We start from the raw sequence: 24,139 nt of genomic DNA, 5'->3' as shown, positions 1-24,139 counted from the left end.
AACAACCGGAAACATGGTCGTTATCTTCAAATTAAACTCCAAATGTGTTGCTGACGACGAAATATCAGGCGAGAGAAAACAGCCCCACTACGTTAAGTGATTTAGTTTCAGGCTAATGATGTAGACGGGACTTGATTTACAGCCGTTGTGAAATTTTAAAAATCCCGGGAACTTTAGTCGGTGTATTATTCTGAAAAACCGGGCGGAAGTGAAGCACCTCCCAGTAGCTCTCTTGACTGTGGTCCAGCCTCATCGGAGGCAGCGACAGGTTCATCATCGGAAACCACCGGCTCGGATAGACAAGGATGAGGCGGTGAAGTGCTGCCAGCGAAAGAATAATCTGTGTTTATCCTGCTTGATCGATTGATATTTCACCAGTTTTAGTGCGACAATGACGACGACCACGACTTTTCAGGGGATGGAGCCCGGTGCTAAAAACAGCTCCAGGTAAAAGGCGTCGCTCAGACGGATCTTCGGAGCCTGTTAGCCACAATGAAGTCCAGCATCCACGGATGTTTAAAATCGGCGTTACATGGCTTCATCTCAAATCCTTCTATTTACATTAGGACTCCAGCTGTTCAATGTCGCTTACCTGCGTTGAAACGGGTTGAAACAAGCAGGAGAGGCCGGTGTTTGGGATAAAGCTCGGTACCACACCTTTCAGTTTTCGTCCGTAATGATGGACCGTTAGCTTTTTTCATGCTAGCTAGTGAGTTAGCATACATGCAGCCTCCCTCCTTTTGTACAGATGCTACCGAGCTGGTAGTCCACGGTAGGCGCCTCTTTACTATGTAGGCCTCTTATAATGGCGCCTGTATGTGCAACATTTCCTCGTTAGCTATTCGAGCTAATCGTCAGAAAACGAGCAGAGTGATCCGATATGCGGATCGGGGCTCGGAGGGCCGGATGAACGGGCAGCTGCAGTGAGACACTCTGCTGTCTGCCCCGCATGTGGCCTCAGGGAGGATCCGGCCTGCTCCGGCCGGCCACACCTGACAGCAGCCCGAGCTGAGGCTGTGGCCACCCCATTGTTACTACACTCATGACTGAAGTTGAATGATAATACTAATAATAACTCATTATGTTAAATCAAGCAAGTCAGGCTTCAAGTTTTTTTTTTTTTTTCAACAATTACCAATTGTGGTAAATTCCGTCACAGTGCGACAATAACAAAGCCAATTTTACAAACGACAAAGATAAATTACAGCGATATTGACTCTAGCATGATAGCATCTAGTGTTAGGTTTCCATTTGTTTCAGAAAAGTCCACAATTACTATGCACGCAACCTGAAGCCAGTTCATGAGACACACCTACTCCACAACTAAGTCATCCCTACTATCTAAATCTGTCTGAAATAAAGGTCATTTTGCAAGTACACAAAATGGAGTTGCTGAACGGCTGGATTATCCTTTAGCTATTAGTAAAATTCTAACATCATAGATGATCTAAATGGATTTGACAAAGCATTAAAACAGCTGGAACCATTTCTAAAATAATAGTAAATATTAAGTTAATGCTGCTGGAACTCCTAGCATGCAGTGCAGTTGGAACATCAGAAGCCATCATATGGAGTTCACACTGGAACATGATAGACAAAGCTAATTTGATTAGTAATGACGATAATAATAATAATAACCCTTTTGCTTCGTGTATGACCAACTCGTCTTCCCATGTGGATATGGCAGAGGCTAGCACATTGTTAAATGAGTCACAGTACAACTAATGTTCTTAACACAAGAACGAATGAAAAATAATTTTTCTGTGACTAATTCTTGACATTCCTGTCTTAAGGCAGTTTTTTAATGAATCATTTTAGACCTGAAAGACGAAGCTCCAGAAAAATCATCCACTATAGCCAGTAATTGTTCTTGCTCTTTCTTTCTTTCAAGGGTTTTGCGTCCTCCTGGTGGTGGCTCCAACATTTCACTTGGTGCAGATGAGGAGAAACCTCCAGTCCGAAAAAACAAGATGGCCTCCAGTGTTTTCGCTGAGCCTGAGGACCCCTATGCCAATCGGAGGAACAACCCACCAGGTAAATCGGCCTCTTTTCCAAAAAATGTGTTACCTCTTTGTGAAAACTCAGTTGCTCACGTCAGTCTTATTATGGCAGCATACCATAATGTCTCTGGGTAAGAGAGTAATTTCTGTGTAATATAAAAACAAAACCAGAGCACAAAATTCATGATGAAAAGGAGAGGGCAACCAAATGTTCTTCCTTGTGTTTGGGAAAAAAAAAGGGTTTTCTCTGGAAGGGGTTTTTTTGCAGCTGGATGAAACAACAGAATCAAAAAAGATAAAAAATCTCTCTAAATCTGGAAAAATATGATCATAGGTTTGTATTCTGAAGCAATGCATTGGGTCTCTGTTTCCTATAAGCATTTTCACAATCCTGCACCATGCGCACACAAAGGTTAGCTTTAACATGCAAACAGCTATTATAAGGGATCTCATTTGAAATGAATTCACCCAGAACTCCATTTCATAGCTTTTTTTTCACAGATGAGGCAGTTTGGCAAATAATGCATGTAGATGCATGTATGCATGAAAAGTCATAATCCTAGTAGCTTTTACATACAAAGAAATATTAACTATTAATCAACCATTTTAATGATAATCTTGGCATACTGTAATTTCCGGATTATAAAATGCTACTTTTTTCACACGCTTTGAACCCTGCGGCTTAAACAACTCTGCGGCTGATTTATGGATTTTTACGAGTGTAACGCGCTTCATGCCGCCAATACATTTAGCGTCACATCAAACCAATGAAATTACCAAACAGCTCACTGGACCAATGAAATTGTTCGAATTAAATTAAACGCACCCCCACTTAATTCTTCAGATCAGTCATTTATTTTGTGCTTCGTGCACACCCCTATCATGGAAAACACAAGAAGCAATGCAAATAATGCAGCTTTCAAGTTAAAGTCGATCGATCTGGCGAAAAGGCGAAATCTCTCTGTGTAACATAAATCCTGCCATATGGCATTTCCTCCCATATACCCAACACCTGCGGCTTATGAACAAGTGCGGCCTACATATGTACAAAACAGTTTTTCTCTCTAAATTTAGTGGGTGCGGCTTATATTCAGGTGCGCTCTATACTCCTGAAATTATGGTAATAGTCCACCCCACATTTTAGAAATGCTCATCAATACATGGAGTTAATTTTGTTTGATTAACATTGTATGTTTTAACCAAACCACTGTGGCCCTCTTTGGACATTGTCTATGGCTATATGAGAACAGACAGATGTAAATTTAACAGTGCCATCTTCAGTGGTTGCCATGGAGGCAATTTAAGATCTAAACATTATTAAGTGAAGATTTGTCAGAAAAGCCTAAGTTGTCCTAAGGTAGCCGAAGTTAAAACCAGCTGAAGCCACTAATAAACACCACCACATCACCAAAATCCCCACACAAAAATACTTTTCTTTGAAACTGCATTATGTTTAAGTTTAAAGATGGATAATTGGACATAAATAATTTGGCAAAAATACAATAACTCCACATGGCTTTAACAGACTCACATCTAATGGCGTTGAGAACAGAAGAAAACTCCAGAAAAAACTGTCTAGACCAAAAATCTGAACAGAATTATTTGTAAAAAATAATATTTTGATCTTCTTATCAGTCAAAAACATAACACCTATAGAAGATATTTAAACAGATTGCGTATTTAAAGGCCAAATGCATTTTGACATTTTAGCACACTGATGTATGACATTTCCTTCTTCCTTTTACTTCCCCCTTTCAGCTAAAGCCATAGTTGCTCATGCTGAGAACAAAGTCTCATTTCCCAGTTTCAACTTTTACTTCTCACATTGGGTGAGATTCTAATCTGTTGTCCTCAGTATTTTTACTCTTTGTGGTTCATCTTCAAAGTAACAGTGTTCTTAGTCTCAGTAATTCATATTTCACAGCCTGACTCTTGGGCCACTCATGTTCACTTGATAACCTTGTTGTTCCTTCTTGGGCTTGTACAGCACCATGTAAAAGCAGCTGGTCACATCCATCCATCAATCATAGCCAATGTTTGAACATTGACATCTGCCGAGCATCAGGTATACGCTGCTGTAAGCGTTCTGTATATGGTGACAAAGATCAAAAAGGTTTTGACTTTCTGGAAAGCATCATGATGTTTGTTTATGACACACCTTTAATACTGTGAACTTCTGAAATCATTTAAAGTAATCAGCATCTCTGTCACTTCCTTGTTTCCTGTCAACGTTCAAAGCAGTTATATTTTCACATTTCTATAACTATGTGCTGTCCACTGATATAATCCACGATTATAACAAAGTCCTTGTATGTCAAAGAACTTTTTTGACAAATGTGTCCAATTAAAAGCTCCAGAGTGAATGCCTCAAAGTGTTCACCAGGTAAGATTTATGTTAAATGTGAAAGTACCACAGAGGCTACAGGCATCCCCTCACAGTGTTCACAAAAAATGAAGCCAAAGGGATCTTTGGAAACATAACAAATGCCGACAATCACATGGATATGTATATATGGTTTAGATTAAGTACAAATACATGAGCTGAATAGACACATATAACAGAAAAATTGTGGGTTTGGATGAATCCAACAGATACACGAAATGTGAAATATCAGGCACTACATTAAATTGGTGTTGACTGGGGTTATAATAACGTTGTTCTGACAGATGAAATCAAGCTTTTAGCCCCCCGCCCCCCCCCCAAAAAAAAAAAAAAAAATCCTTCTCACAATTGATATGTAAATGACAGAATTGAAAGTGAAGTGAGAACAGTGTAGAAGTTGTTAGGGGAAACCCCACACATGATATGAATGCATATTTGTCCTGTCAAAGTTAACGTCACTCTGAATAGTGTGACTGTTTGATAGAAAGACATTTTATGTGAAAGCGTAATTTAGAAGGCACCATTTTTCCTACAACGCAGTTGGGAAATTTTCTGTCTGAGTCATTGTGCCTCCTTTTTCTTCCAGGTGGGAAGCCCACAGGTGTACTGTGTGGTGAGCCATCAGCCCCCCTAAGGCGAGGAGGGAATCATGCCACCAATCACTCTGCAGATGCTCACGCCACAGTAAGATCATGCCCCATATCATGAGTTACAGCAGAAAGGAACTGAAAGCTGAGATCAGACCAATTTGGAGGGGCTGCCTGAACTTTTCAGGACTTGATGTGGTGCTAAACTGCAAGTATGGGCTAGTCTAGCCCTTTAACAGTTTCAGTCCATGACTGAAAGTGGGCTGTAAAACTGAGTCATCATCATTCCACTGCTGGTTGTCATTTGATTTTTGAGTTCCCCGTTCGCTGTTGCCCTTTTGTAGTAAATTGCAGTAGTGTTTCTATTAAGGGGCTTTTACAATATTGCCAACTAGGTTTATTTATTGTCGAAGCACTTGGCAGAAAATCTTGCGATTTTTTTAGACAAATCTTGACTCCTCAAAGGAGAAACACCATGATCTCTCCCATGTCTTCTCTGTTCAGTAAGCGGCAGAGAGATAATCATTTATGCTTAGGGAAGTTTTGCCGAAGAATTTTTTTTTTTTTTATAAACACAGTATTAAATATTGGAAGAGCAGCATTTTAGAAATGGCTTGGAAGTTAATATGAAGTTATTCTGTCAGCACAGACAGTATGTGAGAGGCAAATGCAGATTGTACCGAAGATGTGAGAATGTAATTTGTTTACTTTGGTGCCACAACAGTCTTGAACACATTAATGCAGTTCATTGTCCAGCAATACATGAGGGTGTGACCTGATCTTTTCTCTCTTGACCTTAATCTGAATTTCCCACTGTTTGTGTATAAATAATAAAGGCACAAAATTCTTACCAGACAAAAAACAATTAAGTCCTATCTGCTTAGATTTCACCATCTGGCACATGTTTTTCTGTGGAATAAAAAAAAGCCATGCTATAGACTGACAGCATAGGGGTTTTTTTTCCTATTAACATTAACTTTTCCTTTTTCTTTTTCTTTTTTTTTTTTTTTAATTCTTAGGAAGGAGAACATCTTGTACGTGATCATGGTAAGCATTTGTTTAGTTTTTATTTGTTTTTTGTTTTGTTTTTTTTGCCAATTTTGCACTTTTGAATAGCCTGTTATATCTCTCTCTAGACCACCAGCTTCTAGATTTATGCACAATACAGTAGTTTGGTAACATAATTTATGCAACATCTGCTCTTGATAGAGAGGGGAGTAAAACAAATAAATATTATATAGGTCAGTGTCTATATGTCTGCCACCTTTACAGTATAACAGATATAATGTATCATACATATAATGTACAAATGTACATGTGCACATGTAGAATATGTATTCCCCCATGTATACACAAGATTTGGAGATGAGTTAAAAAGTCTGAGAACAAAGTGGTCTGTAGTTACACGCATAAACATACTGCGCATGCCCGAAAATCTCACTTTTTAATATACTGTTGTTACAGTAACTTTTATATTATTTTTAATGGTACTTTATGTAAACTGGTATCCAGTTAAACCAAAACTGACAAAAGTCAAGAGTGAAGTGTCAGACAAACGTGTAGCTGCGTATTCATATTTAAAATAATTTACAAAAGAAAAGGATAATGGATAATCCAGTGTCAGATGATTTAAATGTTGCAAAAAAAATGTAAACCTGTGTTGCCAACCAATAAGACCAGAGCAGGAGAAATATAAACATTTTTCACAACTAGAGGATATGACTGAGGATGATTTTGTTGTGTCAAAATTCCACAGTTCTTGTTCATTACAAATTGAAATTGTATTATCTTGCCTTCCTATAATTTTTTTTAGAAAACTGTGCGGCTGAACCTGAAGCTGTTCCAGAGCAGCAGGAAGAAGCCCCTCCGACTGAGGAGCCGGCTGCAGGAGTACCATCCGGCCGCAGGAATCCCCCAGGGGGCAAGTCCAGCCTCATCCTGGGTTGAATCTCAGCCAGCTGCCCATCTTTACCTCCACTCTTCTTTGAACTCATCTTTTTTTTTCTCCCCACAAAACATGGATCCCCAGTCCATTTGTCTGTACCACATGAATCCTGATGTCCAACAGACACCAGTGTCCTCCACATCCCCAAGTGCATTGTTTTTATACCTCTTTTTTGGAAGCTGTTTTGTACTGTTTTTATTGTTTGTTTATTTTGACAGAAGCACTTTATGTATTTCTATGTATGTGGTTCAAAGTCTGCCTTTGCCCCTGTAATACATTAGACCTATGAGAAAAGGGTATAAGGATCACATCGCTCATATCTACCAATGCTTAATCCCCGTAGGTTTATAAGAGCAGCACAAGCTGTAGGTCATTATACAGTTTCTAGAACACAAGCAAAGAACAAAGCTGTCACTTTTGCACCGTGTTCAGTTTTGACCCATCGTGCATGCACATCTGGTCTGTTATGTATGAATGTCAGAAGAAACATAACTGTGAAGATTTTCTTTTTTATAATTCAAACTGTTAGTTCTTTTTGTTTGTTTGTTTGTTTTTTTGTGTGGGACAATTGTTGTATTGTTGTTGCATGAAGTTGGAATCTTTATACTGATTATGGTATTATTGTCCACATAGGAGCCAAAAAGGAGCTACAAAAATTTCTGTCATTGAAATCTGAAGGATGCAAACATTTGTCTTCAGATATATTCTGTAGGGCCTACGTCAGGTAACACAATTGGAAGAAGCCTTTTTTTATATTATAAACAACAGCCCTTGAATTTTGTGATCCCAGTGTCGCTTTTGAGTGCCCTGTGTTTTTATAAGTACATTCTCCTCTTAAAGTGTGCCTGTTTGTGTGTTAGGCTACATCAAACAAGGTTGGGTTTCTGGTAATTAGATCATACCACTATTACCTACCAAGGTCTATTTTTTTTCCATTGCATGTCAATGGAATGTCGTTTGTCCTGATACTAGAGTGTTTCTGGTAAACCCATCCTAGATTTGACAAGTGACCTTATGACAGCTCAGCCTTTTTTTTCCCCCCTATGTTTTACCCCACATACATTTGTTAATGACCTTGCCTACTGGAAATATACACATGTTTTTGTAGGTTCCACGTCACATTATTCAAACCAAAATTCTTTCCTGCTTCTGTCTCGTCAAGTCACATGTATGGCTGTTTGGTCAGTCAGCTGTCATACAAGAAATATCCTGCAGTACAGGTTCACGAAATGTCTTTCCTGTGGTGGTTCATTTCAGTGCGTAATGATGCAAGACATGGCTGTCTTCATTCAATGCCACTTCCTGTTGCTTGATGTAAGTCACTGCAGAAATTTGAATTCAAGAAATGGCACAAGTGGAAGTGAACATTAAAAATCAATCTTGACCATCTGCTGTGTTTGTTGTTTGTTAGTCTGACTTTTTTAATGAACATTTCTGAAGCTGCAATGACTCGTGTGCTAGGATGTTTCAACAAGTATTTATACATTTAATGAACAAATCCTGAAGTGAAAAAAAAACCCTGATAAATGCTTTTTAATTGCAACTCTGATTATGTTGTAATAGCTATTCCATTGCGGATAATCTAACTATCTGACTCTGGTGAGGCCTCAGATAATGTCCAAACTGTCCACAACTGTGTGTGTGTCGCTTTTGATGTAATAGTCAAATTTGCTAGTTCACTTTCTTCTACTCATGGCTTTGCTTGTCTTCATAATGTATCTTTACTCTCTACCTTTGCCCTGCAACTTTTGGTGTTTGACACTTGTATAAATAATAAGATAAAATAAGTTTACCAAATATGTTCTTATCCAAACATGTTACATATTAACACCGTGTAAGACTTCCCTCCCTGTAACGTCTGATTTCATATTAGAGAAGAATTATTTTGTTGGCGGTGTGTGAACTGACTTAAGCACTAAAGCAGGAGAACTATGTTGATCACTTGTTCACAAAACTAATTCATTCCATGCAGAATTGGAACAAAAGCTGATTGTGTGTGAGGAGGAAATGAGAGTTTAAAAAAGAAAGTCCCTCTCAAATATTGTATCTGTATCTTTTCAGCTCCCAAAACTGTTTGATGAGAATACAGTGAGTAAAGAAGACTAACCTGCTCTGCAACACTTTCTTTTTTCTCCTCCATTGTTTTGTTTTGTATTTGGTTTTTTTTGGAGAGGGTTGGTTTCTTTTCTCTTCCTAATCCTTTTATCTGTCGGTATGTGCGTGGTGGTGGCGGTTGCCGATTTACACCGATGAATGTAACGTGCGTTAAATGAAAGAGAAGTCTACAATTAAGTTTAACACTAGAGCTACCGCACGTGATTGAAAACGTTATGTGAGGCTCTGGACGGTCACGCACCGCCTCGGCCCTCATACCGAAAGTGAAAGCAAGATGTAAGAGCCGAGAGAGTCCGAGACACGAACACACAGTTCTGCCCACAGAGGAGCGTGTACGGTGAGTGTAATGTTCCAGGTTTACCTGTGTTTAACCGTGTTTAAACCCGTTTACCTGTGTTTAACAGCGTCCAAACCCTTTCACCTGTGTTTAACCGTGTTTAAACCCGTTTACCTGTGTTTAACAGCGTCCAAACCCTTTCACCTGTGTTTAACCGTGTTTAAACCCGTTTACCTGTGTTTCCGTGTTTGACCGGCTCATCGGTGTCGACAGATTAACGTTGGTGAAACGCGTAGAAACTAAAGGCTCGAGGCAGCCTCGTAGAAATGTCGATAAATGTTTGCATTTGCTGTATTGTTGCATTTTAATGGGTTTCTGTTTGTTTGTTTGTTTGTTTGTTTGCTTGCGTTAATGTTATCACGGCGTGGGGATGTCGGCCGGCTGTGGTCGTTCAGGTCGGATGTAATCAGCTTGGTGGGATATCCACAAACATCCTGTTCACATCTGAAAGCAATTTAATGAGTGTGAAGGTTTTGTCTGAAAGTCTTAGAGCGGGAAAATGAACGATAACAACGATGGGTCAGTTTGACCATTTCAACTGACAGCTGATTTAGCTAATACTAAATACTAAAAGATCTGTTGTTTCATAATTTCCAACGTGCGAATGAGCCGCATTCAAATTCAAAATGCATACCGTGCAGAAGCCACTTTCTCCGGAGATCAACAGCAAATAGTGGCTGAAGCAGCAGAAGACTGTAGATTTTAGGTTTGTACAAACTCCTCAGTAGCTTGCATACACCTTACCACAAATGATAAGGTGGTGTTGGTGTTGATCACAGACTAGAAGTCTCAGGGCACACTCAACCTATCTACAGCCTGGTCCGCTCAATCCAGAGGGAAGACTGTAAAAACTACCAGGCTGGGCAGTTTGTTACATGGGTGGTCATATTATTTTGGAGGAAAAAGAAATTAAAAAAAAAAAAAAAAAAAAAGTTGTTTGAGGCATTTTGCAAACAGTGGCGGTCAGTTGATTTCAAACTTTTGGTTTTGATTTAAAAAATGTGGGTCCTGGAGGGGAACTGATTGTTTTCAACTGGGGTCGTTTAATTACTGTTTGTCTGGTCGTTTTGCACTAAAGAGGAAAAAAACATAAAAAAAAGTGGTAATTGTGTGTCATGAAATTGAAGTGTGTGGTTTGAATCCAGGAAGGCACCTATACTGCAGTTCATTCCCTATTTCCTTTTGACCTCTCTACCAGTTACTGACTGAAAGCTCCAAAATAAATCTCAAAGTGTATGTTACTCATTAAGTGCATGTGTCTCAAAGAATTCAATATATAAACAATCAAATGTAAATATGCTCGGGAATGTAGTGTAAAATACAATTTCTCCGCGACAGCTGTGCAGGAGGAATCTGCAAGGGGGGGGCGCTATACAGTCACCTCTTGCATACTTTAAGCCTTGAAACTTGATGTGGAACAGGAAGTGCTAAATAAATAAACGAAGTGAGTCTTTTGTGAGGACATTGTTGTATTTTTGGAGGTAGAAATACAACCACCAAGTGGCCGGTTTGCATGTCCATAACTGCACAGCTGAGTTGATTTTATATTCTCAGTTGGCAGCTAACTGCAGCATGTTTTATGGAGAAGGAAATAAATTTCAGGGTAACATCTGAAAATGACGTCTCATACTTTCAGATGGGAATACAGAGCACAGCTGCACTGGCATGATTAGTGCACTGGGAAAACCCTAAGAAAAATGAAACTATTGTGCTCAACTGCTTTCACTGTTGCATTGATTCATTGAATTGTAGATCCGGTGCAAACATCTTTTATTCGTTTTATTAATGTATGCGACCTTTCCATGTTGACCCAACCTCGCCCAATTACAGCTGTCATCTGGGCTGCTACAACCCTGCATGTATACAATGGATGGTAATTAGAAATTTCCTTTATTTTTATTGAACAACCACAAGTTGCCAGGGGAAAGATGCCCTCTTTCTGTTTCATCATAGTGATGTATTAGGGACTGGCATTTGAAAATTTGCCTTGTTGGATTTTGAGTATGCAAATAAACAAAATTATATCAGTTAAGGACAGAACAGGATGAATGAGGACGATGAAGTGATGATGGACCAGAACACGTGAATGAGCTCGAACTTGGCGTGCAACAAGTAACATCTGTGTTATGGTACATGGATAAAATGGTCTTACAAGGGATGAAAATGGCAAAAAAAAATGATAAGACTTAGTAATTCAAATATCTTAAATGGACTTTTTGTTTCAGTATGACACATCATTCACACAAAAAGTTTTTCCATTTCATGACAACAGTACAGCAACATAAATTCACTGGACAGCTGGTTAGACAGGTATGGAAGCCCATTTCTGCTAGTAAAAAAAAAAAAAAAAAAAGACTGTCCAGCTGTTTGTATTATTATGGCTACATCAGTGGATCAGACCTGTTCTTCCCACAGATGTCAGATTGGGTTGAGACCTGGGGACTTTTGGAGGCTGAGTGAACTTGGTGCTGTTTTAACATTTTTGCTGTGTAGCAAAAAGAAAAATGAAAAAAATTAATCCACAGATTAGATCAGGGGTGCCAAACTCATTTTCATCAAGGGCCACATCGGCATAATGGTTGCCCTCAAAGGGCCACATGTAACTGTAAGGCAGTATAAATGTAACCAAATGTAATATATAATAAATGTAATGTAATACAAAACTACTTAAATAATTCTGAATGTATTACTTCAAATTACAAATATTACACATGCATTTGCATGGACTCAAAAAGAAAATATATGTTTACTAGTTGTTTTGTTATTATAACATAAATCCTTTTGATTTATCAGGTTAAGAAACCCACATTACTCCATCAATCAACGATCAAATTATCCAACTGAAAAATATCATCCAACACCAGTTATGACATTAACTTTGTTCAAAAATTTTTTTACGGTTGAGAGGGGCAGAATAACAGTACAACCAGCAATTGTGTAAGTTTGTTGTTTTTCTGGAAGGCTAACTTTGGCTTACTTAGTTCCGTGTTTAGTGTCAAAATGCCGGCATAGATTGTACTCCGCTTCATAGCACAAAAGACGTACCGGTTTTTCTCCTGGAAGCACAAACATTGTATTCACCTTCCCATCTTTCATGAAACAGCCTTCCATCTGCATCAATTTTCTCTTCCTGGACATTTTGGGATTGCTTGTATTTCTCAATTCCAATTGTTGAAACCCACGGGCCGCGGGATGAATCTGTTTCCATGAAGGACCACACAACAACAACAACAACAGATCTTGGAAGGTGGTTCATCCACATGAATGATGGCACAAAAAGGTTTCCCAGCAGAGCAATAAGTCCTCCAGCGTGTCGTCTTTCAACAGCGTATCCTGGTGCCATGTCTTCCGCTATCCACACAATGTAAAAGAAAAACCTGATTAATCAGACCAGACCTCCATCTTCCTTTATTCCTTGGTCCAGCTCTGATGTTGACATGCTCTTTGGACACATGATCAGCATAAATACCTTGACCTTGACTGGCTATGCAGCCCCTTACATAAACAGTGATGCAGCATGTAATCCTATTTATCACGCTTGTTTTGATGCAGCCCCTAATCATTTATTTGTCGTCCAATATAAAGTAATCTGGTAAAAGTAAACCTTTGCCAAAATGACCAGCTCTAAATCCAAGGAATTGTTTTTATAGGGGAAAAAATGTTTGAGAATTTTCATGAAAAATAAATATAAACTGAGAACTATGTGGTCTTAAAAACAGACCAACAGAGACAGCCTTATTGAAGGCTGATTTATAATGAAAGTGAAAGCCTGAATAAATGCGATAAGGGAAATGATATGATTATGCTTGTAGCTCAAAGTCACAGTTCTGCACGTATGCATGGCATCTGTCTATTGTATATTAAACAAGTTACACAGGAGAGCAAGGGTTAAAATGATCAAGAAATAGATTTCAGATCAGAATCTTTCCATCTGCTGCATGGGTGAAAGGGACAAAACATCAAAACCAGGGTTGACTAACTACTGGATCAAAATAGAGTTTGGAATGTATCCACCCATTATCTCTACAGATTATCTGTCTGTTGGCAATCCCATTTTGTATTGGGCAAGGATGTGTACACAGTGGACTGGTTGCTAGTCTATGGCAGGGCTGACACAGAGACAAAACACACCTGCAGTCACCAATTAACCAAGTGACCTTTAGTGGCATATTCCTGATGAATTTAACCTGAATTCATCGACCCTAGTTTTATTGTGTGGTCAAGTCTCCTCTGTTCTCCTCTGTCCAACGTTAGTCTTGTTTTTTGCCTGCATTTTACAAACAAACCAACAGACTGGGTACCATGAGTATGACCATAATATGCCATAATTTCACAAAACACACACAGAATATGCTACTGCTTGATTTAAAAAAAAACAAAACAAGAACTGTCTTGTCACCCATCCACAATACATCTCAAATTGTCTTGTCAAACATGTCAAACATGTCTTAAAAGCATTGTTTTCTAATGGGGATTGCAGTCAAAGGTTATAAAGATGCTACATGTGAAACCAACCCTAGTTGTCTCCTGAAGCTATGAGTGCCCGTTACAATCCCCAGCAGGTCAGCAACATGATTTCTTTCAGACATTCTGGAGGAGCAAGAGGATGAAGATTTGGAAGAATACAGTCCCAGAGCATGATACATCATCTTCAGTTGAAAAAAAAAGAAATTTCTCAACAACAACATCAAAATAACATGGCTCTCATTACCATATCGCCAAAAGAGCTAGTATGACCCAGGACCCACAACATATGCAGTTGCCCATGTGTGGGACATTGCTTCAACATTTCATTTGTTTATCACACCAACCGTTGAAAAAAATCATCCTGGAATTGTCAACTTTGGAAGGCTACTAAAAATATGGAGACAATTGGAAAATAATAGATCAAACTGATCTGCATGCCTACGTAGGTCTCGAGGTGAGGCTACATACACTTGCTGGGGTGCAGTGGAAGGTGGATTTTTTTTTTTTTTTTCTTTCCCCTATGCCACAATACTATCTAATGTTTATCGCATTCTCTCAAGAATGCTTCAGTTTGATAACTGCAAATCAAGACCTGCAAGATCTGTGATGGGAAAACTGGCAGTCTGGAAAAGTGGATTGAGCATCTGCCAAATCCTCAGACAGGCAACACAAAGGGACATTTTTATTTTCAAATTTGTAATGTAAGCATTTTCACTGTTAATTTTATTTTGTATTGCTGTATATCATTGACTTCTTTGTTTTCTGTGACACGGATACTGATTAAGGTAAGGCAATCTCTTTTGTCTCACTGTCCTTTCCGGCAATATATGGGCACAAAGAAGTCACAATACGGGATCAAGATTTAATCAAAATCTAGCTATGCTGAGAAGATACAAATCTGCAAAGCTGTGGAGGCATGGAGAATAACCAGGGGATGCTGATTGTGCTTGATGTGACATGTCACAATTTCTTCAACTCTTAAGAATTTGGCCATTAGCTCCTGAAGAAGAAGAAGGACACCATGCTTGGGGGAAAGGGGCCTTCTCAACAAAGTTTGCCTTGACCCCCCCTGCACCCTCGCCATTCCAGCTCCTTACTTCCCAAAGCAGAAGGAAAATGTGGTCCTTTGGAGCACGCTGCACAAAACTTCTTAGATCAGCGATCTATGAGGACTGGAAGCGACTCATCACCTTGGACTGCCTTCCTGTCCCTTGTCATCTTCCATGACTTCTTTGATGTGTCATCATCTGATGCCTTTGTTATAGGAAATGATACTGTCTTAATGTGCTAATTAGACTTGATTGTAATCACCTTCATTTGTTGTATTGATTATTTCTTATCTATTGCTGTTGGTATGCATGTTGTTGATGGGAGCAATGAAGACCAATATTTTGTAGTTGTGAAGTCTAAGAGTTCAAGGGTAGGCTCTACACTTTTACTGCATCCCTTCAATAAAATGCTTCCAAATCTACATTCTGCACATTGGTAAAACTTTCTTATCAAAGTTGCACAGCCACTCCAGAGTTGTGACTTGTTGAGCCCACCACTGACAGGCTTCTCATCTCTCATCTTGAGTTTTTAGCTGTCACACTGGACCCTGTCCTGTCTGCTTTACATCACTTTGTGAACTGCTCCACTTGATACACCGACGTAGGGGATGCATATATGCAAATCAGACCTCAGCTCAACAGGTATGGGTGGGTTCCATCCACCCCGGACAGGTTGCCAGTCCACAACTGGGACAAACAAAGACAAACAACCAGTCGCTCTCAAAGCCAAAACCACGGGCAATTGAGGGTCACCACTCACCGTAGACATCCAAAGGCTACAAAGGCCCCAGGCCCGGGAATCAAACCTGCAACCACACATTTATAAAGAAATCAACTATAAACTCGACTGTTCCCCTGAAGGCTAATGTATTATTTCTCATTGTTGTTGTTGCTGGTGTGGAGGATTTTTTTTTTTTTTATGGTGGATTACCTGCTCAGACAAGGTCATCACAACACCTGAGCTCTCTGCTCAGTACACTGATTGCTTGAGGCAAACAAACCACACCTCAGAGCCATACAAACACGTGCAGTAAAAACAGCATCATAGACATCATATCATGTGCACCTTGCAAAAGTTTGTTGCAACAGTCATGCAGTTGATGTAAAAAAAAAAAAAACAAAAAACAAAAACATTCTGGTAAATTATCAACTTATCAGTATGCAACTGTGTCGCTGGTTCTGTCCGAGGATAAAAAGAATTGAATGTGATTGGTTGTCAGGTTGTTAGTTTTACCAGCAGCTACCACAATTAAACTCCTGCTCTTAACTTTATCTAATTCTAAAAAACTTTTTAAAACCACAGAGGTAGCCAAGGCTCTGTACATTACACATAAAACACGAACAACAACAGACGATACTATGTAAAGACATAAACACAAGGGAGAAGAAAAACACATAAAAGAGCAAAAACATAAAGCACAGGGGTAAGATAACTCACAGCAAGTGCAGTAAATGGAAGCCAAGCAAGGTTAACAGTAAAGGAGGAGACCTCTCTTAGGTGCAAAGGCCACTCGTTTCAGAAGCTGCAACAACAAATGCTCGATCCCCTCTGAGCTTCAGTCTGCAGCACTCCACCTGGCATGTCCCAGGAAGTGAGCCCTGGTGACCTTTAAATATCATAAACAGATGTGTTTTACTCATCTCTACACAGAATTATTAATATTAGCTGTCATTTCAGGATAATGAACATGGCCTCCATTGGCACCCTCTTCTTTATTTTAACCATTGCACTCACTGTTGGGAAAGGAGAGCCTGGTAAGTTCCACCACCATTTTGAGAATGTGTTGAAATGCTGCTTGCAACTGATTTAATGTATCTTAATGCATTGTTTTCTGCAGCTTTTGTGACCATTCATTGCAAGGCTGAGACAGTGGGACAGTATGGCCGGCAGTCCCTGCTGCAGTGTACGGTCAAAAGCATAGAGAACGACACAAGAATCCGGACCATCAGTTGGTGGAAAACCGGGGCTGACAATGCCACACTGGTTTTTGATAAGAAGATGACCACAGGCCGTCTGGGCTACAAGTTTGCTGAGCCACGCTGGCACGACAGGAACATGAATGTGTCCATGCTCATCACCAACACACAGCTGTCAGATGCTGGACACTATGAATGCGAAGTCATAACAGACAGCGGTGATTGCAAGGGCGACCTCACCCTTACAGTAACAGGTGAGACACGGAATATTTTCAAGTTCAGCTTGTGTATATCAATTTCAACGCTTCATTTTAAGTAAAAGTCCCTATTTGTGTTATTGTATAACATGTAATCTAACCACACACATAATACAGACATGATGATAGAGTAGTGAAAATAGTTTACTGGCTTGGGGACTTTCCTCACCAAGCACTGGAGGGTATTTCCAGTAGACAGTATCAGCTAGCTCCAGATAACTTTCACTTTCATTGTGATAAAAAATTACATCCGACCCTTTTTGTTGTACACAAGTTGCACTTTATAGGTTCGTTGGCCATAGAGGGCAGTCCTGTGACCCGGATCAGATTGTTTAATGGCAGTGTGAAATCAAATGCAATCGGATCATTTCAAATCAGATTTGGGCCAGTTTCATAAGTGGTTCTAAATCAGATACTGAACAGATTTTTAAAAAATGCAATCTGTAGCAGTGCGACTTTTTACGTGCACAGGTGTGATTTAGAAATCATAAACCTGACAGACACCGGCAAGTGAGGTAGTCTGTGGAGTGATCGCCAATGTGCGTGTTATCACCGACCTCTGCTTGTTTACCTCTGCGCAGACTGCTGTGAGGCGCAACATGAACATGCACTGTGTTCCTTGCTGGATGTGTTGTACTTCATTGTTTAACTTCATGATATATACTCTCCATTTTCTCTTCCCAGCCAAATACAGTGCGGCAACTATTCACCCCAAAGATGACAAGATCACTAGAAACACAGACGGGGAGCTGATGTGCAAGTCTGATGATGGCTACCCTAAAGGTCAAATTATGTGGTTTGTTGATGACAAAACAGACTGGACAGCGGGCGCTGAAATGAAGGCAGAGGAGATGGCAAATGGTTTCTTTCGCCTCACCAGCAAGTTGACTTTGCTACGAGGATCCATTTTCGACAAGTACACCTGTGTAGTGCTCAATGCCAAGGGAGACAAAGAAGCTGAGGCTTCATATGATGTAAAAGCACAAACAGCCGGTATGTTGTGACACCTTTTAGCCCTTTTTGGTTAACCATGTTTGTTTTAAAATGTCATACAGTGATTACAATCAAAATGTACATTCAACATCGTGCTTTATAATATATATAAAGAAACACAGATATCAACAATGCTATATAAACACGTTGCTGTGTATCATTGGATCATATCAATATGTATCACTCAGTCAACATCTTGGCAAATTTTGCAGATTTAATTTATGCCAAGCCACAAACTAACAGGAGCTCCACCTTTATCTGACCAGAAAGACGAGGTGTTGTGCGCTGGCAGACTTAACCTGCTCCATATAGCAACAGCGTATTTTAACTTGAGACGACTAAACTAAGTTGCTTTGATAGACAGGGTTTATTTTTTTGTATTAGTGGCTGGGATCCTCTACAACAGCATATTTTGCCATTAAACTGGAAATGCAAGTAACTGAGTTACTTCCAAATTTGGCACACTGTTGCAATGCGCTATTTCTTCATTTGAATGAATGAATGGAATGTTAAACAAAACATACTTGATCAAGCAAAGCTTATGTCCAAACTTTGTTTGTTTGTCTGGGGTGAAAGAAAAGTGGATGTAGATTGAGTATTTCCCTGGAAATGTCACAACATCTGTTTCACAAGCTCTTACATGAATAATCTGTCTGGAAAGTACTGACACTAAATCATGATTATTCAATGTGCCTGATTCAGAGCGGGAAGACGTGAATAGAGCTGGCCTGGGCTTTGAATCATCCTCCAAGATCATCGCGCCTGTGGTGGTCATTGGATCGCTGATCATAGGGCTGCTGTTGGCGCTGCTGATTTATAAAAGGAGAACAAGAAGTGAGTAACTGAACTAACCCTCATGGCTCTTGTTCAAATTTAATTCTTTGTTTATTTGCTTTTATTTGTTTATTTACTTTATTTAGAGAAATGGCATAATACAGATGAAAAAGTACAACAATTGAAGTTTGAAGGTATTGCCGGTTTTATGTCGATATAGAGGAAAAGAACAAGACTACACAACAGCCATCTTAAAAAAATCAAACAGGTAGTTTCCACTAAGAAAGAATAATAGACCAAAAGAAAGATTATATAAGGATTCCAGAAAAGATTTAAATCGTGATTAAATGTAGTGAGTAGTGGTCCTTTTTCTACTGGTGTGTATTAAACAAGTATCGTATTACTGTGATGTTTAATGCTGACATACATTTCTGTTTTTCATATGATGTTCGACTACAAATCTTCTCATATACTGGGCGTGATTTTTAGCACTGATTTTCTGTAAACAGTTAAGAGCCAAGCAGAATCATGATGACAGTAGGTCAACATTAAGCCAAAGCAAGCAGATGGAACACCGGCAGTCAGCCATGTTAATCATTCATTAGATGATAAATGCCTCAGATAAATGCCTCCAATTATCAGACAGTGTTCTACAAAATGCCTGACAGGCCACCAAGCAAGCACAAAGAGATCATTGCAGTGAGTTTTGCCTCACTATTATGATCTATGATTTTATTCACAGAGACCAGGAGGCACTCCACAGCACCCCTTATGGGTATGTCTATGTAAGGACCCCGGGCGTCCAGAGGATTATTTGGGCATAGTTTTAATGTTTTTTTTGATCCTTTGCTTAATGAAGCGGTTACTTTGGGTGTGCATACAAACATGTAAGGATTCTCTGTGCTGATTTATTTCTGTTTATCACCTGCTGAATGCCTTGTGAAACTGGTCACAGATTCATGGGTTATATTTGATTATTTATATGCATTTTGCAGATTCAAACTGAGTCTGTTTTTGGATTTGGCTTAAAATATTGGAATTCTGTTGAACAAATGTTAAACCATGAAACCAAACTCACTTCCTGCAGACAGGTTTCTGTTTTTCCTTCTCTTTGAGCTTTTTCAAGTTTGGATAACTTCCAAGTTTTGAACCTTGAACCTATGAACCTTGTTCATGTTTAAACTTTTTTAAAACTAATTAACCCTTACAGTGGGCCACGATTTCTCAACTTTTAAAATTCTTGAACTTACAGTGGTAAATGCTGTATCACAGTACTACATTTTGTATTTTTCAGTGACTTGTGGAATGCTGGGCTCGGTCACTAATCACCAGTGTTTGAATAATAACACATCTAGACTTGTGTTGTAACATCAAAAAATTTGCACCCTTAATTCAGTGATGGTTTCACAGCTACCTATTGCAACTCACAAAGGAATTTTGAATTTATTCCAGGTAACCATGAAGAGGTTGGTAGATATGAACCAGAAACTGAAGGTATGTGTTAGGTGCAGTGTTCTTGCTCACTGTTTCTAAGAACTAAAACCTTTATCATTTCAATATTGATTTCATATACAACCTGTAACATTTGGTTAAACATTAAATCTTTTTACAGATCCAATGGTGAGGGCATGCCAAAGTCAGATCTGAGGTAATAATAGTGCAAGCAAACTTTTGATATAAGTTTCAGTTCTCTGTTGTTGGATTGTCTAAAAGACTAACTCTCTCTCTCTCTCTCTCTTCAGGAAATACTACCCATCAATTGATTATGCTAATTTACTAGAAACCTCTGAAATCAACACTTCCTTGTCGCTCATTCCATTCTGCCACTGCACTTCTATTGCAAACAGTATAACCAGGGATAAACATATACTGCTGTGATTAATCAGAGGAATCAATGTTTCCTTTCCTACTGCCACTTTTATTTCAACGCCAACGACAAAAAAATCTGATTCTGAATCAGTATCGGACAACCAGAAGCCATGGGATCGTGTGAAATTGCAGCAAGAGCGAAACAGTAGCCTCACCAGACATCGTGACATAACGATGGTTTTATGTAGGACTGAAAAAGGTTGTCTAGATACACCTCTGTTCAGCCCCAGTGAAGGGAGCACTTTGTGGACTGGCAGCAGTAGCTTTCCTTCTTCCCCCACCTAGTTGAAAAGGTGGGCACTATGTGGATTTAGCTTTCTCACTTAAAAAGGTACAGTTCAAAGAAGTAACAATGCATTAGTGAGTATCCAAACATGTTGAATTTCCCTGCATGTAGCACTAAGATATAGAAGTATGTGTTTGTAATGGATGTTGTAGGTAAATCGTTAGAAATACCTGCAAGCATTATAGTCAGGTCTATATCATCTGTCCAAGGAATTATTATTATCCACTGAGTGGAGTTGACTAAAAATTATAAAAGAAAACTTGTTTTTTTTACTGACTGTCAACTAATGTATGTGTTTTTAAAGGTTTTTTGGCCTACAGTGAGTTATTGTGTCGATGTCATCCCTGAACGAAACACACCTCTAGTAACAGGTGAAATTACTGCGTTACAAAATAATTTGATATTTATTTTACAATTAAAAAATAATCATTAGGAAATTAATTCCATTACACGTTGAGTCTTAACCTTTGCTGCCTAAGAACAGTCAACCCCTGCAAATTTTCCCATACTCAAATCAACCAAACTGGTTATACCTGCATGTGTCACGTGACTTTCTCTTGTTATTGACTGACAGTACTGTTTTGGGGTTTTTTTTCATGTACCATACAGTTGCAGTACAGTTTTTTATTGCCAATCTTGTACAAATGTTTTGTTTCAATTCCTCATCTGATTAGACAGCCTTCATTTTTGTTAGGCTTCATGAACCTGATTACATTCTAAGATGTGATTGATAGCAAATTGCAGTTGTTTAAAAACCATCCAATAACCATATAATCACTGTTCTATGCTGTATTTCAAATTCACTGGGAAATTGTTTGTAACATGATTGTAATTGGTGTAAATGTTCATGTTTTACTGATAATTCTATTGACATCAACTGTGGGAATGTGTTTAGGTGAAGAGTGTGTGAGTGATTGTTGTATTATTCATGTATCTACACTTGTGAAAATGAGATAAAGGGCAGAACTCCTCCGGTCATCCCCCTCAGTTTTTTGGTAAATACAGTTAGAACAATATCCTTGTTCACCTAAAACACTTTCACCTCATATCAATGCATGGGGAAATGTCCCCTGTCTACGAGCTAACCACATGTGGTGGCTGACTGGTAAATGTCTCTGCTCTTCATAGTTGGCTGGGGTTTCAAAAGGAGCACTTCTGGTTTCCATCTGAATTTCTTCCTGGTCAGCTGCTATGTTAATGGCAGCAGTGGATCATAGCACACCGCATTTGTACAGTCAACTCTGCTGGCAGAATGATCGTGGTCGTCCTTGTTCCTCTTCCTCTTTGCTGCATATTGTGTAACTTGAAAACAACACGAAATGCTGCAAAAATTCATCCTGTATCAATAGGTAAAAGATATGACGGAATTTGATCCAGATTCAAAATGAATCTTGCAGAATTCTGATTTTTCTGACTTCTGAAAGTCACAAATAGCATTTCAGTGTGTTGAGCCTTAATACATTAGCTATATTAAGACTGGTTTATATTTTAACTTGACATCAATATGGAACATGTCCAAAAGGTCCTCCTTTTTTTTTTTTTTTTTTTTTAATGGAACTGAAATATTTCCTTGTGTCAGTTTACGTTTGCAACATATCTCCAAGGTAAGCAACTAGGTTAACTTGCAGTTGAGGTTAAAATAAATATTTCACATATAAGTAAGGCAGTTGCAACTAGGAAGCAGCCTTGTCACATTTGACTTCATTTGATGAATTTATTCCTTTCAGATAAGTGTGCATAAATTGAGACGTTGCAGAATATAACTCAACAACAACAACAATCAAGCCCGAAAGCCAAAACAGAACCTGATCAGGTTGTGTGAGCAGAGGCTGTCCAAATAAACAGCCTTGTTTTTAATGGTATACACACAAATTTAACACTATAAACACTGCAATTTCCAGAATTTGTTAACACATTAAGTGTCAAGCATTCTAATTAACTGTCAATAGTTCTTCAGGGCAGCTAGAAAACGTTCCTCGTTAAAAAGGATATTTTGGAACGTGCATCGAATTTGATTATTCTGTCCAGTTAGACATAAAGTAAAGGAAGTTAAGATCTCTCTTACACACTTTACAAGTCTTTCGCATGAAGAGAAATGCTGCCCACTTTTGACACGAGTGCATTACATCCCAATTTATGAATCCAATAGCAGTCTTGTGTGCAGGAGCATGTCACCCTCTCGATGTAACCTACTCCAGTTTCGTTGTCACCTCCTTTTACCAACACTTATACTGTCCACAGCGTAAATAACCATTACGTTGATTTGCACAATTCGAGTTACTAGTTATTTTAAATGTACTTGAAAATGTTTCTAGACAACACAAAACATGGCTAAAGGTAGCATTTTACATGTGGAGTAAAAGTATGTTTATACTTCATATACAGTGTTTTCACGTGTATGAATATGATGTAGAAGTTGATTTATGTGCTATGTAATTGGAAAAATGGACTCTAACACTGTTGTTCCTTTAATATCCACATGAGGGCAACCTCACCTCATTATGACATTTTTGTCACAGCAGGAGGTACAGCTGAATTAAACCAGTGCTTCTCAAAGTGTGGGGCTTGGCCCACAGGTTGGGCGCGACAAACGGAAGGAAATTTTCAATTTCATGCCTGTCTGACTGTGAATGCTTTTCTTTATTGACAAAAAAGATAATTCACTCTAAACAAAACACCCACATACAAAACAAAGTAATAATTAATGGCTAAAATGATTAATGAGCATTAGGAGACAGGGAGAAAAATCTAACCTGGGACTGAAGTACAAAAACAATGATTGACGTTGGGATGATAATCCCAGCGGGACAACAAGGTAGCAGGTAGCCGTGAGCAACATGGATACATTTGTGACGCGGACTACAAAGAGTCAGCATCATCTCTCACACACACACACACACACACACACACTTCTCAGAAAAGAATTGAATGGCAGTTTCATGCCTGCAACCACGTTTTGAGAGGATGTGGAAAAAGGCACATTGCAGAAATTGCAAATGAAGCACTACTTATTTGACTACTGTACTTTTTGTTTTTGATTCAAGATATCAGTTATGATGGCACAACTGCACTCATTTTCATTGAGCACAAGAGCTACGAGCTAAATGACTGAAGTTAAATGTTTTCAAAGTTTTTGTGTCAGCTCACCACATCAAACAAC

At 38.9% G+C, this 24,139-nt stretch overlaps 2 protein-coding genes across 3 annotated transcripts; both read left to right on the top strand.

The window, feature by feature from the left end:
• Positions 1–261: 261 nt before the first annotated feature.
• jpt1a (Jupiter microtubule associated homolog 1a) lies at positions 262–8,299 on the top strand. Its single transcript, XM_029503138.1, has 5 exons — positions 262–447; positions 1,892–2,034; positions 4,970–5,067; positions 5,990–6,017; positions 6,784–8,299. Exons 1-5 carry the CDS (start codon positions 392–394, stop codon positions 6,915–6,917), a joined length of 459 nt encoding a protein of 152 aa, XP_029358998.1. The 5' UTR covers positions 262–391; the 3' UTR covers positions 6,918–8,299.
• Positions 8,300–9,143: 844 nt separating this feature from the next.
• On the top strand, positions 9,144–21,957 carry LOC115044002 (V-set domain-containing T-cell activation inhibitor 1). Of its 2 annotated transcripts, XM_029502821.1 has the most exons (9): positions 9,144–9,367; positions 16,562–16,638; positions 16,722–17,054; positions 17,742–18,050; positions 18,753–18,884; positions 19,567–19,599; positions 20,277–20,318; positions 20,437–20,472; positions 20,567–21,957. In XM_029502821.1, the coding sequence occupies exons 2-8, from the start codon at positions 16,566–16,568 to the stop codon at positions 20,469–20,471; spliced, it is 957 nt and encodes a 318-aa protein (XP_029358681.1). In that variant the 5' UTR covers positions 9,144–9,367; positions 16,562–16,565; the 3' UTR covers position 20,472; positions 20,567–21,957. The 2 variants fall into 2 exon arrangements, with proteins under 2 accessions (XP_029358681.1, XP_029358690.1); XM_029502830.1 differs by lacking the exon at positions 19,567–19,599 and having other exon boundaries at positions 9,149–9,367.
• Positions 21,958–24,139: the final 2,182 nt, after the last annotated feature.

The sequence above is a fragment of the Echeneis naucrates genome, chromosome 1 (genome assembly GCF_900963305.1).
Source record: "Echeneis naucrates chromosome 1, fEcheNa1.1, whole genome shotgun sequence".
NCBI classification, from domain to species: domain Eukaryota; kingdom Metazoa; phylum Chordata; class Actinopteri; order Carangiformes; family Echeneidae; genus Echeneis; species Echeneis naucrates.
This window is presented reverse-complemented; position numbering and strand designations above follow the sequence as displayed.